The sequence below is a fragment of the Stenella coeruleoalba genome, assembly GCF_951394435.1.
Source record: "Stenella coeruleoalba genome assembly, chromosome: 17".
NCBI classification, from domain to species: Eukaryota; Metazoa; Chordata; class Mammalia; order Artiodactyla; family Delphinidae; genus Stenella; species Stenella coeruleoalba.
The window spans coordinates 51,568,617-51,583,872 of record NC_137163.1 but is presented as its reverse complement, the minus strand read 5'-3'; the positions used below and the strand labels follow the sequence as shown (position 1 = coordinate 51,583,872).

The 15,256-nt window shown below is 37.1% G+C and overlaps 1 protein-coding gene across 1 annotated transcript in view; it reads right to left on the bottom strand.

Moving 5' to 3' along the window:
* The window catches only part of CNGB3 (cyclic nucleotide gated channel subunit beta 3), a gene marked incomplete at its 3' end in the record, with an annotated part of 141,384 nt that overhangs the window by 18,161 nt on the left and 107,967 nt on the right, over positions 1–15,256 (bottom strand). The window contains exons 14-15 of the mRNA XM_079902412.1: positions 11,158–11,241; positions 1,954–2,072 (exon numbers count right to left, since the gene is read on the bottom strand). Of these exons, the coding sequence (XP_079758538.1) occupies positions 1,954–2,072; positions 11,158–11,241 (203 nt within the window). The remainder of the gene's footprint in view (positions 1–1,953; positions 2,073–11,157; positions 11,242–15,256) is intronic.

The following is a 15,256-nucleotide window of genomic DNA, read 5'->3' as shown; positions in this document are numbered from 1 at the left end:
GAAAAATAAAAAAGAGAAGGCACATTATCAACAGAGAATTAACATGATTCAACATTCTAAGGAAACCCTAATTATGCCAATATAAAGTCATCTGAAATTATTCATATCTCTGGAACTCTGAAGATAACTTCTTAGCAGCTATGAAATCAGAGGTTGGATGAACCACCTTTCTTCTGTGGTGTGGTGGAAAGATCACTAGGCCCTGATCCATGAAGCTCGTGTTTGAATATTGTCCCTTTCACTTACTAGCTATGTTATCCTGGGCCAGATAATTGACACCTTGGAATTGCAATTTTTCCAATCATGAAATGGATATGTTAATAACTGCCTGACAGTGCACTCTTGTCTTTACCCTAAGAGACAGCATCCTAGTTCAAGACTCCATCATCTTTCACTTGAACCACCGCAACTGACTTCTAATTGATCTCTATTTCATTCTCGTTTCTTTACTGCCTCTTTTGCACATAGCTGTTAGAGTGGTCTTCTAACATCATAATTCAAATTGTATCATTCTTTTGCCTAAAATCCTCCATTGGTATCCATTGGTATTTAGAATAAAATACAAATTCCTTACCATGGCCTAAAAGGCCTGTACAGTCTTGTCTTTGAGCACCTCTTTGGCCTCATCTCGCCACAGTGTCCCTTAGTCTCTGAACTCCAGCCATACTGACCTCTATGATGTTCAACCAGATACGCTTGCTCTACCTCTAGGCCTCTGCCCTTGCTATTCCATCATATGGGAGGCTCTTCCCCCATGTCTGGATGGCTGCTCCATTTACTCTCTCAAGTCTCAGTTGGAATATTATCTGTCCAAAGAGGTATCCCTGGCCATTATATGTAAAGTAGCATCCCCAGTCTCTAACAATTTTTACCTCTATAGCAGTTATCACAATGTGATTTTATCGTCTAGTTTATTTATTGTTAGCTTTCTCCCTCAAGACTGTAAGCTCTTGTTTACTGTTTTCACAGTACATTCCCAGAGTTTAGAGCAATACCTGACCGTCTAGCATGTACTAGGCACTCAAAATAAGTGTTTATTGGATGAATACATGAATATGTTTAAATACAATAATACATATGGAATGTTTAGCCCACAGAATGCTTGAATTTGCTGTCTGTAGTGTTAGACCTTTGTATCCATGGCTTGTGCATTCACATATGGGTCGTGCAATCCAGTTTATTGAGTCCTGGTGTGTGGAACCCTCAGATGAGGGACCCACAGATGCAGATGGCTGACTCTACTACGCCATTTTATTTTATTTTATTTTATTGCGGTACGCGGGCCCCTCACTGTTGTGGCCTCTCCCATTGCGGAGCACAGGCTCCGGAAGCGCAGGCTCAGCGGCCATGGCTCACGGGCCCAGCCGCTCCGCGGCATGTGGGATCCTCCCGGACTGGGGCACGAACCTGTGTCCGCTGCATCGGCAGGTGGACTCTCAACCACTGCGCCACCAGGGAAGCCCTTCTCTTCTAATTATTAAGATGAAGGACAAAGCGGTCAAGTAACAAAGGAGCAAAGATTGTAAGTGGTGGTACTGGGGTTTGGACTCAGGCAATTTTGTCCCACAATGATAATCATTATCACTCACCTACTCAAAACTATTGTGTTAGCCTGGCATTCAAGTTCTCCAACAATCTGACGACTAACTCTCCCAATCTCCTCTTTCATCATTCATCCATTCATTTATTCACACATTCATTATTCAACATATATTGAGCATCTACTTTATGCTAGACACTGACCTAAGTCCTGGGCCTAAAGGGCTGAATGAGCTAGTTCTTTTGGGGAAGGGAAAGGATAAATAGAAATGTGAAAATCCTTATTTTATCAATGCTGTCAGCACAATCAAACCATTGGTGAATTTGAATGGGAACTTTACTTATTTTATGGCCCAAGACTTTTCTTTTATAACAAATGACAGACTTCAATATTACAAGGTGTCTTTTCGATACCTGATTTCTCCAAACACTGCTCCAGCTTTCAGAGTAACCAGAACTTGAGCGCCATCAGCTCCTCCAAGAACTTGGACTTCTCCTTGCTTAATGATATACATTTCCTTGCCAATTTCTCCCTATATGCCAAATGTAAAGAGGAAATGGTAGTCACTTTATTCTTGACAATTATGCCCCAAATTAAAAGATATAAACTCTTTTAGAGGAGTAAATGTAAATGAAGGAAGCAAGGAATAGAAGTGTAATAATAATTATCTTAAGACCTGAGGTAGTTATGGACATCAGTTTGACATAACATGTGAAAGGAAATTACAAGGAAAGTGATACCTTCTAGAACCTGAGCACTGTGTGCCATCACTGGACAGGCAAAGATACTTCAGTCAGCACATTGTTTTAAGAATGGGATTGGAGAGAGGAAATAACAGATTGTAAGCATATTCACCTTAGCTTTGGTGACGGCTGCTATGCTTTGAAGAAGTTGCTTAGTTTATCCAAAGAACATGGGTTACAGTCATCTAAAGGTGAACTCTACTCTTCTGCCTATAGTACTGAGGTCTGATTTTAGTAATTGGGGCGTATGAGACCCTTAAGCTATTATTCTTGTTCCATGTTGAGAAGAAAGTGTTACTGCAGCAGGTTTATATATATCTTTATTGGAGTATAATTGCTTTACAATGTTGTGTTAGTTTCTGCTGTACAACAAAGTGAATTAGCTATAAGCATACATACATATATCCATACATATGGATACATACATATATCCCCATATCCCTTCCCTCTTGAGACTCCCTCCCATCCTTCCTATCCCAGCCCTCTAGGTCCTCACAAAGCATGGAGCTGATCTCCCTGTGCTATGCAGCAGCTTCTCACTAGCCATCCATTTTACACTTGGTAGTGTATGTATGTCAACGCTACTCTCTCACTTTGTCCCAGCTTCCCCTACCCACCCCGTGCCCTCAAGTCCATTCTCTATGTCTGTGTCTTTATCCCTGCCCTGCCACTAGGTTCATCAGTACCATTTTTTTAGATTCCATATAAGTGCATTAGCATATGGTATTTGTTTTTCTCTTTCTGACTTACTTCACTCTGTATGACAGACTCGAGGTCCATCCACCTCATTACAAATAACTCAATTTCTCTCCTTTTTTGGCCGAGTAATATTCCATTGTATATATGTGCCACAGCTTCTTTATCCAATCATCTGTCGATGGACATTTAGGTTGCTTTCATGTCCTGACAATTGTAAATAGCACTGCAATGAACATTGTGGTACATGTATCTTTTTGAATTATGGTTTCCTCAGGGATATGCCCAGTAGTGGAATTGCTGGGTCATATGGTAATTCTATTTTTAGTTTTTTAAGGAACCTCCATACTGTTCTCCATAGTGGCTGTTTCAATTTACATTCCCACCAACAGTGCAGGAGTGTTCCCTTTTCTCTGCACCCTCTCCAGCATTTACTGTTTGTAGATTTTTTGATGGTGGCCATTCTGACGGGTGTGAAGTGATACCTCATTGTAGTTTTGATTTGCATTTCTCTACTAATTAGTGCTGTTGAGCATTCTTTCATGTGTTTGTTGGCAATCTGTATGTCTTCTTTCGATAAATGTCTGTTTAGGTCTTCTGCCCATTTTTGGATTGGGTTGTTTGTTTTTTTGATATTGAACAGCATGAGCTGCTTTTGTATTTTGGAGATTAATCCTTTGTCTGTTGCTTCGCTTGCAAATATTTCCTCCCATTCTGAGGGTTGTCTTTTCATCTTATTTATGGTTTCCTTTGCTGTGCAAAAGCTTTTCAGTTTCATTAGGTCCTATTTGTTTATTTTTGTTTTTATTTCCCTAACTCTAGGAAGTGGGTCAAAAAGGATCTTGCTGTGATTTATGTCATAGAGTGTTCTGCCTATGTTTTCCTCAAAGAGTTTTATAGTGTCTGGCCTTACATTTAGGTCTTTAATCCATTTTGAGTTTATTTTTGTGTATGGTGTTAGCAAGTGTTCTAATTTCATTCTTTTACCTGTAACTGTCCAGTTTTCCCAGCTCCACTTGTTGAAGAGGCTGTCTTTTCTCCATTGTATATTCTTGCCTCTTTTGTCAAAGGTAAGGTGATCTTAAGTGTGTGGGTTTACCTATGGGCTCTCTATCCTGTTCCATTGATCTATATTTCTGTTTTTATGCCAGTACCATACTGTCCTGATTACTGTAGCTTTGTAGTATAGTCTGAAGCGTGATTCCTCTAGCTCTGTTTTTCTTTCTCAAATTGCTTTGGCTATTTGGGGTCTTTTGTGTTTCCATACAAATTGTAAAATTTTTTGTTCTAGTTCTATGAAAAATGCCATTGGCAATTTGATAGGGGTTGCATTGAATCTGTAGATTGCTTTGGGTAGTATAGTCATTTTCACAATGTTGATTCTTCCTACCCAAGAACATGGTATATCTTTCCGTCTGTTTGTATCATCTTTGATTTCTTTCATCAGTGTCTTATAGTTTTCTGCATACAGGTCTTTTGCCTCCTTAGGTAGGTTTATTCCTAGGTATTTTATTCTTTTCTTTGCGATGGAAAATGGGAGTGTTTCCTTGATTTCCCTTTCTGATTTTTCATTTTTAGTGTATAGGAATGCAAGAGATTTCTGTGCATTAATTTTGTATCCTGCTGCTTTACCATATTCATTGATGAGCTCTAGTAGTTTTCTGGTAGCATCTTTAGGCTTCTCTATGTATAGTATCATGTTATCTGCAAACAGTGACAGTTTTACTTCTTCTTTTCCAATTTAGATTCCTTTTATTTCTTTTTCTTCTCTGATTGCCGTGGCTAAAACTTCCAAAACTATGTTGAATAATAGTGGTGAGAGTGGGCACCCTTGTCTTGTTCCTGATTGTAGAGGAAATGCTTCCAGTTTTTCACCATTGAGAATGATGCTGGCTGTGTGTTTGTCATATATGGCTTTTATTATGTTGAGGTAGGTTCCCTCTATGCCCACTTTCTGGAGAGTTTTTATCATAACTGGGTATTGAATTTTGTCAAAAGCTTTTTCTGCAGCTATTGAGATTATCATATGGTTTTTATCCTTCAGTTTGTTAATATGGTGTACTGCACTGATTGATTTGCATATATTGAAGATAAACCCCACTTGATCATGGTGTATGATCCTTTTAATGTGCTGTTGGATTCTGTTTGCTAGTATTTTGTTGAGGATTATTGCATCTATGTTCATCAGTGATATTGGTCTGTAATTTTCTTTTTTTGTGACATCTTTTTCTGGTTTTGGCATCAGGGTGATGCCTCATAGAATGAGTTTGGGAGTGTTCCTCCCTTCAGCAGGTTCTTTTTTTTTTTTTTTTTTTTTTGCGGTACATGGGCCTATCACTGTTGTGGCCTCTCCCGTCGCGGAGCAACAGGCTCTGGACGCGCAGGCCCAGCGGCCATGGCTCACGGGCACAGCCGCTCCGCGGCTAGTGGGATCCTCCCAGACTGGGGCACAAACCCACGTCCCCTACATCGGCAGGTGGACTCCCAACCACCGTGCCACCAGGGAAGCCCCAGCAGGTTCTTTTATTCAGTTCTTGTTTATCTCTGGGGACTCTGGAGCCAGGGCAATGACATTTGTTCAATGCCTTGAGAACTAAACTCCTGGAACGTTCTCATAGACACTGGTTAATGTTATTCTGTATGCCTCAGGCAGTGTGGCAGGATGTACCAGGCTGTCAACACTGTTTAATGTAAACACAAAGATTTATGGTGTGTGATTTGTATCTAGTTTGGAGTCTGAACAATGACTGGTCATGTAGGTATGTGACCAGCCCCATTTAAAAACTCTGGACTCCAAGACTTAGACAAGCTTTCCTAGGCAGAGATATTTTTCTCTTGTCTCTATGGTCCACAGTAGGAGATAAAAATGCATTCATGTGAGCCTCTCAGAAATAGGATCTAGGAAATCTGCACCTGATTTCTCTAGTCTTTGCCTATGCATATCTTTTTCTTGCTGTCCCTGCATTGTATACTCTGCCTTAATAAATCTTAAGTGATAAATATAACTTTATGTTGAGTCATGCAAATTACTAAACTAGTGGGTGGTTGTGGGACCCTTGGAACACATCTCACTCCAGGATCCAAAAAACATAACTATGTTTTACAAGAGATCTAAATGGCACTTGGGTGAAGAAAAGCTTTTAAACTTTAAATAAGCCAGTTCTCATAATACTAGGCAAACTATTTGGATAACAGTACCTATATATGTCTTAGTGAGTTGAGTCTTGATCACCCTGAGCTATTAAAAATAGCATAAATACAATAATAAATTCTCTTATATTTGGTTCAGGAGGGGGCTGGATTATTTGAGTTCATAAAACATTCTTGTCAACCATATTTTCAAAGGAGTAGAATACACTAAAATTAATTTAGGATTAAACAATGTTGATTATAGTTTATGCTCTGCAATGGCTGAGACAATGTCTACTTTGTTCCACTGCTGAGCATAGGAATTATGACATAGGCACTCATTTATGAATAATTTATAATTCAGCTATTCTCTGGGAAGTTTTGAAATTCTTTAATACCAAGGGTTATTCTCCTGAACATTACTTATTGTCATATTATAATTGTTAGGTTAAATTTAAAGTTTTCAGACTCTACCTCTTAGTTAACATCTGTGACACTGAAATTCTCATTTTATCTCCCCATGACTTTTATGAGGAAGCTAGAGTAGGTATTATTATTTCCATTTTACAGAAAGAAAATAAAGGCACAGATTGGCTTACTGGCTAATATTTGGCTGAGTAACCGTTGCTCCATGATAGTAAATAGAAGCAAAAGGAAGCCTAGAATGCACATCTCCTAACTAAGCAATGCAAAAAGTATACTTAAATTTTGCATTGTGTATTTATACCTTCTATAAATAGATATATTTATTCCCAAATGTAGATTTAAGTAGAAATTCCAATACAGATAGATCTAATTATAGTTATTTCCACATTATCAGTGCTAATAATACATCTTGCATTTGCAAAGTACTTTTAAAATCATAATATCAGATTTTACATTGCTCCTTATTTTAACGCCTGTGTTTGTTTTATCAGAACATGCTACTTTGAGGCTTCCCTGGTGGTGCAGTGTTTAAGAATCAGCCTGCCAATTCAGGGGACGCGGGTTCGATCCCTGATCTGGGAAGATCCCGCATGCCGCGGAGCAACTAAGCTCGTGCGCCACAACTATTGAACCTGCGCTCTAGAGGCCGCAAGCCACAACTACTGAGCCCACATACCACGACTACTGAAGCCCACGCACCTAAATCCTGTGCTCCACAACAACAGAGGCCACTGCAATGAGAAGCCCGCGCACAGCAGAGTAGACCCTGCTCACTGCAACTAGAGAAAGCCCACGCACAGAAGCGAAGACCCAACACAGCCAAAAATAAAATAAATAAAATAAATAAATTAAAAAAATAAAGGAACATGCTACTTTATAGCTGCAAGGTATTTTCATAGATATTAACTCACTTATTTCTTGCAAAAATCCCAGTGAGGTCAAATAGGAAAGATATCATTATTCTTATTTAAAAATTGGTAGTAGAGACTTGAAAAGTTAAGTGTCTTGGGCAAACGTACGAGGCTGGCAGATGATAGCATTAGAACTAGCAACACCTATGTCACCTGATTATATTATATGTACAGATCATATCTAATGAATCCAATATCAAGACTGATCTCTTTAAAACCAACACAATATCTATGAATTATTTTAAAAATGAGCGAAAGTGTCTAAAAATTAGCTTTTCAAGAGATACTCCAAGAAGTAATGATTAGGACAGGGTCATATTCCTTAATTCTCTGCATGAAGTAATTCTCAAGGAACTGGAATGATTTTTCAAAGGCAGTTATTACAAATGACTGGAGGTAGAAGTACATAATGGGTACTTAAATATAGTTCAGCACTTTTAATTATTTTTTAATGGTCATTTCAATAATTTTCCAAGGAGATCTGGCATAATCAACGAACCAAAACTTCCACTATTTCTTGCATATTTCTAGGCTAATTTAAAACTTTCCTGCAAGTTTAATTGGCATTCAAATGAAGTAGACATTCCTTAGAGAGCAACGTCTGACAGCATGTGCAAAATAAGATCAAACCAAGCTCTTCTGGTCGGTTTATGTACTAATTTGGAGAAAGTGTAGAAATGCAAGCGCTTCATGTAACCCTTAGTGAGAGAGCACTTCAAATTTTCGGGGTTCCTGTGTAGAAGGCTATTTCCAAGGTTGACGGGCATTATGATGCTCAAATTAATTCTTGCAAATTAATCCTGGGAAAATTCCTAAGTACTCTTTGAAGCAGTCCAAACTACCCACTTGGTAAGTTTAAGAGCCATCCTGAGGATTAGATAGGTCAGCAAACTCAGTCCTGAGCCCTGCCATTTCTTCAATTATTTAAACAACTGCTAATGGAACATGTTTTCTTTCGTTTTTTTTTTTTTTTCTTCTTCCATTTTCCTACAATGATTTGGGGAAATGATAAAAAACAAAGCTGAACTTGGCTGTATAAAATCTGGACAAGTAACAACTTTTCACCTCTGTCTATGTCTACTCTTAATTAAATCCCTTCTTAAAAACAGAAACAAAGAAATGTGGCTTGGAGTCTCATGTCTTTTCATTTCTGCTCTTCCCTCTGCTTATTTTTTCCTTCCTTCATTTGTGTTCACTGACCTGTTTTTATTATTGAGTGATGGATGCGATGTGAGGAAGAAATTAGAAATGAGAACGCTGCATCTACTCTGCATTTCACACTTTGTTAAACAAATTTTCACTGATTGTGGGCCCAGATGCTAAAGTTTCTATGAGTTATCTCAATTTTCAGTCCCTGCTGCTATTGGAACAAATTGAAAGGCCATTTTGATGCATTAAGGTCATGTTATCCTAAATGCATCACTGCCCGAAAGGGGTCCTTAAACTGAGCTGTGGTTTGTATTTCCCATTTTAATGAAAATGATTTTATATCATCAGTATGCCCACATTTAATCTGGACTAATTTGTGTGGGATTCTAGATTCCTGGTTTCATTAATATCACAATCTCTATTTTTCCTCTTTACCTCTGACAGCTCCTACTCAGTTGCCCTCTGTGATTCTTCTTCATTGACCTCTTCCATAAATACTGGTATTCTTCAAAGTTACAGCCTTGGTCTTCTTTATTTACCTTTTCTTGAGCTTCTTATGATATCAGTTTCCATCATATGCCGGTTTCCAAAGATTTACCTCCAGTTCTGTCCTCTCTCACGGGCTAGACTGATTTCCACCTGTGCACTAGGTATCTCTACCTGGATGCCTTAAAGTACCTTCACTCTATTTGACTTTGTCTTTCACCATTATCCTAGTTGATCATTTGCTTCCATTCCTTAAACAAGTCAAGTTCTGTCCTGCCTCATGGTCCCAAGTCTTCATCTAAAATAGTGTCCTCTCCAGTTTTTTTTTTTTTTTTTTAAACTAGAGAACTATTTCTCTTCAGATTTTCACAAAGTTCATGCCTGAGAGCTTGACAATCTCTCCCTGTCTGAGTCCCCCAATCTAAAGTAAGTGCCTTTGCCACCACGCACTCTCCTGGCAAATTGTTTTTGCTGCATAGAAACTTAGCACATTTTGGAGTTACACAGTAATTTTATTTGTTTATTGTTTGTTTCTTCCACCAGGCCAGTGATACTCAACTTTGGCTCAATTTATAATCATCTGGGAGCTTTAAAAATATTGATATGTGGTCTCCACCCAGACCAATTAAGTTACTGGAGATGGAGCCCAGATTTCTAACTTCAGGTGATTCTGATGTACACTGTGAATTGAATACCCTGGCACTAGACTGTAAGCCCTTGAAGGACAAGAACCACCTTTTTATGCTCACTGCTGAATATATCCAGTACCCAGCACAGTGCCTGGCCCATAGTATTTCAAAATTATTTATTGAGTTTCACTGAATAAATGATACTAAAATTTTCTAGCTTTTGACTTATTGTAGTTCCATACACTCCCTCTGAAGACAGAGTCCCTTCCTTTCTGCCTTGACTCATGTGAATTCTTTCCTCTACCTGGAATGCCTGCTTCTTCTTTCTCCTGGTTCATGCTGATTCATTTTTCAAGACTTAGCTTGACCAGCATCTTCTCCAGGAAATCTTGCCAGTACCCCAGTGCAGAAGTGTCCTTACTCTGTGTCCTACCACAGCTTGTGCTTACTTCTACCATCTAGCACATTATTTTGGAATGATATAAGTACTTCTTACCCTCACTCATGTGTGAACTCCCCAGGGTTTTGGATCATCTCTCATTTCTTTGAACTGTTCATCTTTCTCTACTTTTTATTTTGATTATTGTCTTCACTATTGATTTAATATCTCAAGATGTATCTCAAGGTCCCAAGGTCATCATTCCTTCTCTCCCCCTTTGAGTTAGTAATCAGAGATGTGCAAAATTGTTTATTTTAAAGTTATTTGTAATAGCAAACACTTGGAATTGATTATGATATATTCATAGACTGGAAGATTATGCAGCTTTAAAAAGGATGTTGTAGATTACTTAATAATATGTAAAATGTTCCCATGATATATTGTGACATGACAAAAGAAGTTTCAAACATAAGCGAGGTATGGTGCCAATTTTATAAAACAAGCTCTAACTATCCATCAGTCGATATAAAAAGATAGGTTGAAATATATTAATAGTGGTTATTTCTGGGTGGTGGAGTTTTTGTCTTTGTGCTTTTATGTGTTTCCCATTTTAAAAATAATGAACGTGTATTACTTTGTAATCATAAAAAGCACAGTAAAATTAAAAAAAAATGACATTGATTATTTACTAACTGGGTGAGCTAAATGGAGGTAACTGATAGCTTGCTGAAGACATAAAAAGGGCAGAACCACCTTTCACTTCTGTAACTTTTCCCTCCACCTTAAGTATTTGGAGTTAATGGGGTGTGACAATTGATGATTTACATTTACACAAAGCAACTTTTCAGACCACCCACACTTATATCCTATAAGTAATGAAATCCATATTGTCTTGTTCCATTTTGAACTCTGAGAGCACATTATAGTTTTACAGAATTGTATATCATGATTATTTCCATACTATGGAATTCACCCTGGACAAGTTTTGTTTAAACTATTCTCTTGCCTTATATCTGAACTCCTCAGATGTATTTATTAGTCATGCATTAGAAAAATAGCATGAACTCACCTTTTTGCAGACAAAGTCACCAGGTAAATAGACAATGGATTTCAATCTTAGCAACATGTCATAAATCATCTGTGTATCACAACCCTAAAGAAAAAACAGAGAAAAATAATTCTCATAGACACAGCTAAAAGGCCAATATTCCAATTGATTTTAAAATGCAATGGAAATAAACAGTAATAGATGTTGTCTGTGTTAACATTAAAATATTAGTTGCCGGTGGATATGGACTTGTCTTGACCCAAAATTTAGAAAAAAATACCTATGATATGATGGCTAGAATTTAGATCCTGGTTAGATATATTCAGGTTTGAATCCTGTTTCCACTACTTATTGCTATGTATCTATGTATCTCATGTCCTCATTTTCTTAATCTGTTAAATGGGGGTGAAAATGTTACTAATCTCATAATGGTAAAATTTTACTCATATAAAACTTAACATAATGCTTAGTAAATGATAGGTATTAAAGATTACGGTAATATAGTGAACGATTGATTATTAATATATTAACACTGACAGATAAAAATCTTTGCTGAATATTTTTCTTTTTAATAACGTCTTTCACACTATTGTTAGATATTATTATTTAACTTTGCAAGCTTGTATGTTTTTCTTCCCGAACTTAATTGTCATCTTCTTAAGGCAGAGTAACTGTACATGAGAGATACAAAAACAATATCTGTTAAACAAATGACTGTTCATCTCCACTTCAATAGTGTAAGAAACAAATTTGATTTATTAGAAAATGTGTCTATATTTGTTTTCTGTCTAAATAATTGTAATTTATCTATATGATAGGCTAAAGAAAAATCTGTAGATGCTTCAAAACTCTCACTTTACATAGCGATTTTGAATCTTCTGCTTTCGTCAAATATTTTTATTTTTTCCTCTCAGAGCTGTTAACATGTAGCAGCTTTCCTTTTGTCTGTCCCTTAGGGGAAATTATTATTTTGCAGAGAACTAATCCTAATCAGTAGCAGAGGAAGGAGGCGGAAAAGTAAAGGACCTACCCCCAGTTTGTGGATTGGCTAATCATTCCTTTAGCAATCACAGGTTTCCATAATGATTTTGGTAGCAAACACTTGACCTAGATCCATATGAAATTTAAACCTTGGGGTTGCTTGACTGATAAGGAGAGTTAATGATTTATGATTGAAGTATTTTCAAGTAGCCATGGGTAAGAAGCATTCAGATGAAATTGAAGTTAGAATTTTAAAAATTTATTTGAGAAACTATAGCTTTTGGTTCTCTCGGATAGAAAGAAAGGCAAAAGCCAACAGGAATACCTTCTTAATACAGTCCAACAAATATTCATGAAAGCTGCTATGAGCAAGGCTTTGAACAATGCCCTTGGTGCAATCAGAGATGACAGAGAGTAAGTCTAATTGGGATAAGGTTTTAAGTATACAAAAAAGCTGTAATTTGTGGTAAAAGTTAATCATATCATAAGATATCCCAGGTAGGTATCCATACAACTTTCAAGAGGTGGGGCTATTACTTCTGTCTTGGAGTGGGGATGAGAGAGAGGGGAAGCATCAAGAAGGTGCTCGTGTGGGTGACACAATTTGAGTCATTTGAAGATGAGTATGATTTTTATCTGCCAAGATGCACAAAGGTCCTTTTAGGCATAGTGAAATGTACATTTTCTTTCCTTGTCATGTATTTGTTTTGTGCAAAGTATATAATTGTTATTTATATTTATTTTATCCCTACCATGTCTCATAGGTTATCATATTTGCTAAGGCAAATGACAAAGATTAATTTCCTTCTAAAAATTATTTTGTTTTTAGTAAAAATTCTCTAACTATATGGCTCATGTGCCCTACTTCTTTTAATGCTGTCATTGATTCACAGTAATTTCATTTCAGAAACTGGTGTTCTGATCACTCAGAACTCTCTTAGGAAAAAAAACAAACTGGCTTGATTTTAAGATTCTGCCCACTAAAGAAAGTTAGTGTCCTTGATATTTTAGAGAAAATTCATTAGAAATATATTTGGAAGTTCTTAAGCTTAAACATGTCTAGAATATCATTGCAATGAAGGTAACTCTCAATCATTCATATCCATGGAGAATAATAGCATTATAAATGATCAGAAAGAGAAGATATTTTTAAAAAGCCCACTTACATTTACTTTCACAAGCACAGTTTGATGTTTTCAGCATTAACTTTTAGTTATAATTTGTAGGCCAAAGTAAAGTTTTCATTCCTTGAACAATTCCTGCTGGAATGAACTTTGATGAAAATTCCCAACTGTATTAAATTGTATTCATAGGAATTACTAATGATTTTAAATGCTGTTTTCCTATGGCAATAATTCCATAAATGTACAAAGATGTGAGTGGCAGTATTATTTTCAGTACTGAAAAAACTGGAAACAACAAAATGGCAATCTGTGGACAGGTAAAAATATTGAAGATTTGTAGGTTGCAATACCATAAAGTGGTTAAAATCAATAAATCAGTTCTCTCTCTCTCTAGATGTGATTGAATTCAACAAATAATGTGGTCTGCACAAAAGCAAGCTATAGAATATATTCATTATGACTCCAACTATGAAAAAATCTGTACAAAATAATACTACCGGGCTTCCCTGGTGGTGCAGTGGCTGAGAGTCCACCTGCCGATGCAGGGGACACGGGTTCATGCCCCGGTCCTGGAAGATCCCACATGCAGTGGAGCTACGCCTGTGAGCCATGGCCGCTGAGCCTGCGCGTCCGGAGCCTGTGCTCCGCAACGGGAGAGGCCGCAGCGGTGACAGGCCCGCGTACCTCAAAAAAAAAAAAAAAAAAAAATACTACCTGTAATTGATGTTTATATAGATAAAAAGTAAAATAAAAATGAGTATTGGAAGGACATCCTTAAAATCATTTTAGTGGCAACCTCTGAGGAGGGAGAAAGGAGAATAGAACTGGCAAGAAGAATTGATGAGACTTTAACTTTTATTAAAATTAATAAAAGTAAAGTAAAACATGCATCCCAAGATTGTTTGTAGGAACAAAATCCTCTTTGAGAAGGAACACATTTCATCTTTTCTCTTCTTTCAGGTTAGCTCACTGGCAGAAAGCACTCTAAAGAGACCCAATTAATGGAAGTGTTGGAACAAATTAGGAGATAAGTCTTAAAATAGATTGACAAACAATTAGTACTTTCATCAGTAGAAATGCCCAAATACTTAAATGGAGAGCTGTTAGCTTATGGCTTGGATTTCCTCAGAGAAAAGCATTTAAACCGTTATAAATGTGAGTTTTTATCAATGTACTTGCATAGAATATGTATTAGCTATGTAAACAGAACATAGCAGTTGTATGTAATAAAAAAATTACAATTTAAGCTTCACCAACTAAGTGATTCTTTCCCCTAATGATTGCTTTGTGGATAGGTGCCACCAGCCTTGGGGCAACTGTGATTTATGACTAGATCCTTCCTTTCTGTATTTTGGCTTAGTGAAATCAAGTTTGCCTTATGAAGTCATTATGTTTTATGATGTATTTGAGAACAGTTATCTCCTCCCTCCCCCACAAAATGACTATTTTCTTGAGATACAGTGTGCTCCATTATCGTATGATAAAAAAGAATTACATCCCAGGGCTAGCATTTTTTTCTTTATAATGCAGCTCCATTTCCTTTATAGAAGTAATTAGGAAGACTTCTGATTCACAGAAAGAGCCCAGTCATTGTTTCATAAATGTTCCTTTTTTTTGTAAAGTGAGAGTACCTGTGTAAATGTCAATATTAACATTGTATTAACACAACATTTGTATTACATTTTATTTTCTTATTTTCATCTATTTAATTCTTTCATCCTTTCTGTGATGCTTGGCATTAATTAATATATTGTTAACACTCTTGGTTTTTAGATGAGGTAACAGAGGCTCAGGCAGTCTATTGACTATTTCACTAAGGTCACACATGCAAGAGATGTCAGAGGAAGAGACTCGTGTGTGTGTGTGTGTGTGTGTGTGTGTGTGTGTGTGTTTGATCTACATTCTGAGCAACTCAAGGGCAAGATTTGTATATTAGTCGCTTCCATATGCCCACGGTCCTGCCAGGGCATGGGGCATGCCAGGCACTAAATAAATATGGCCTGATGTATAGAATG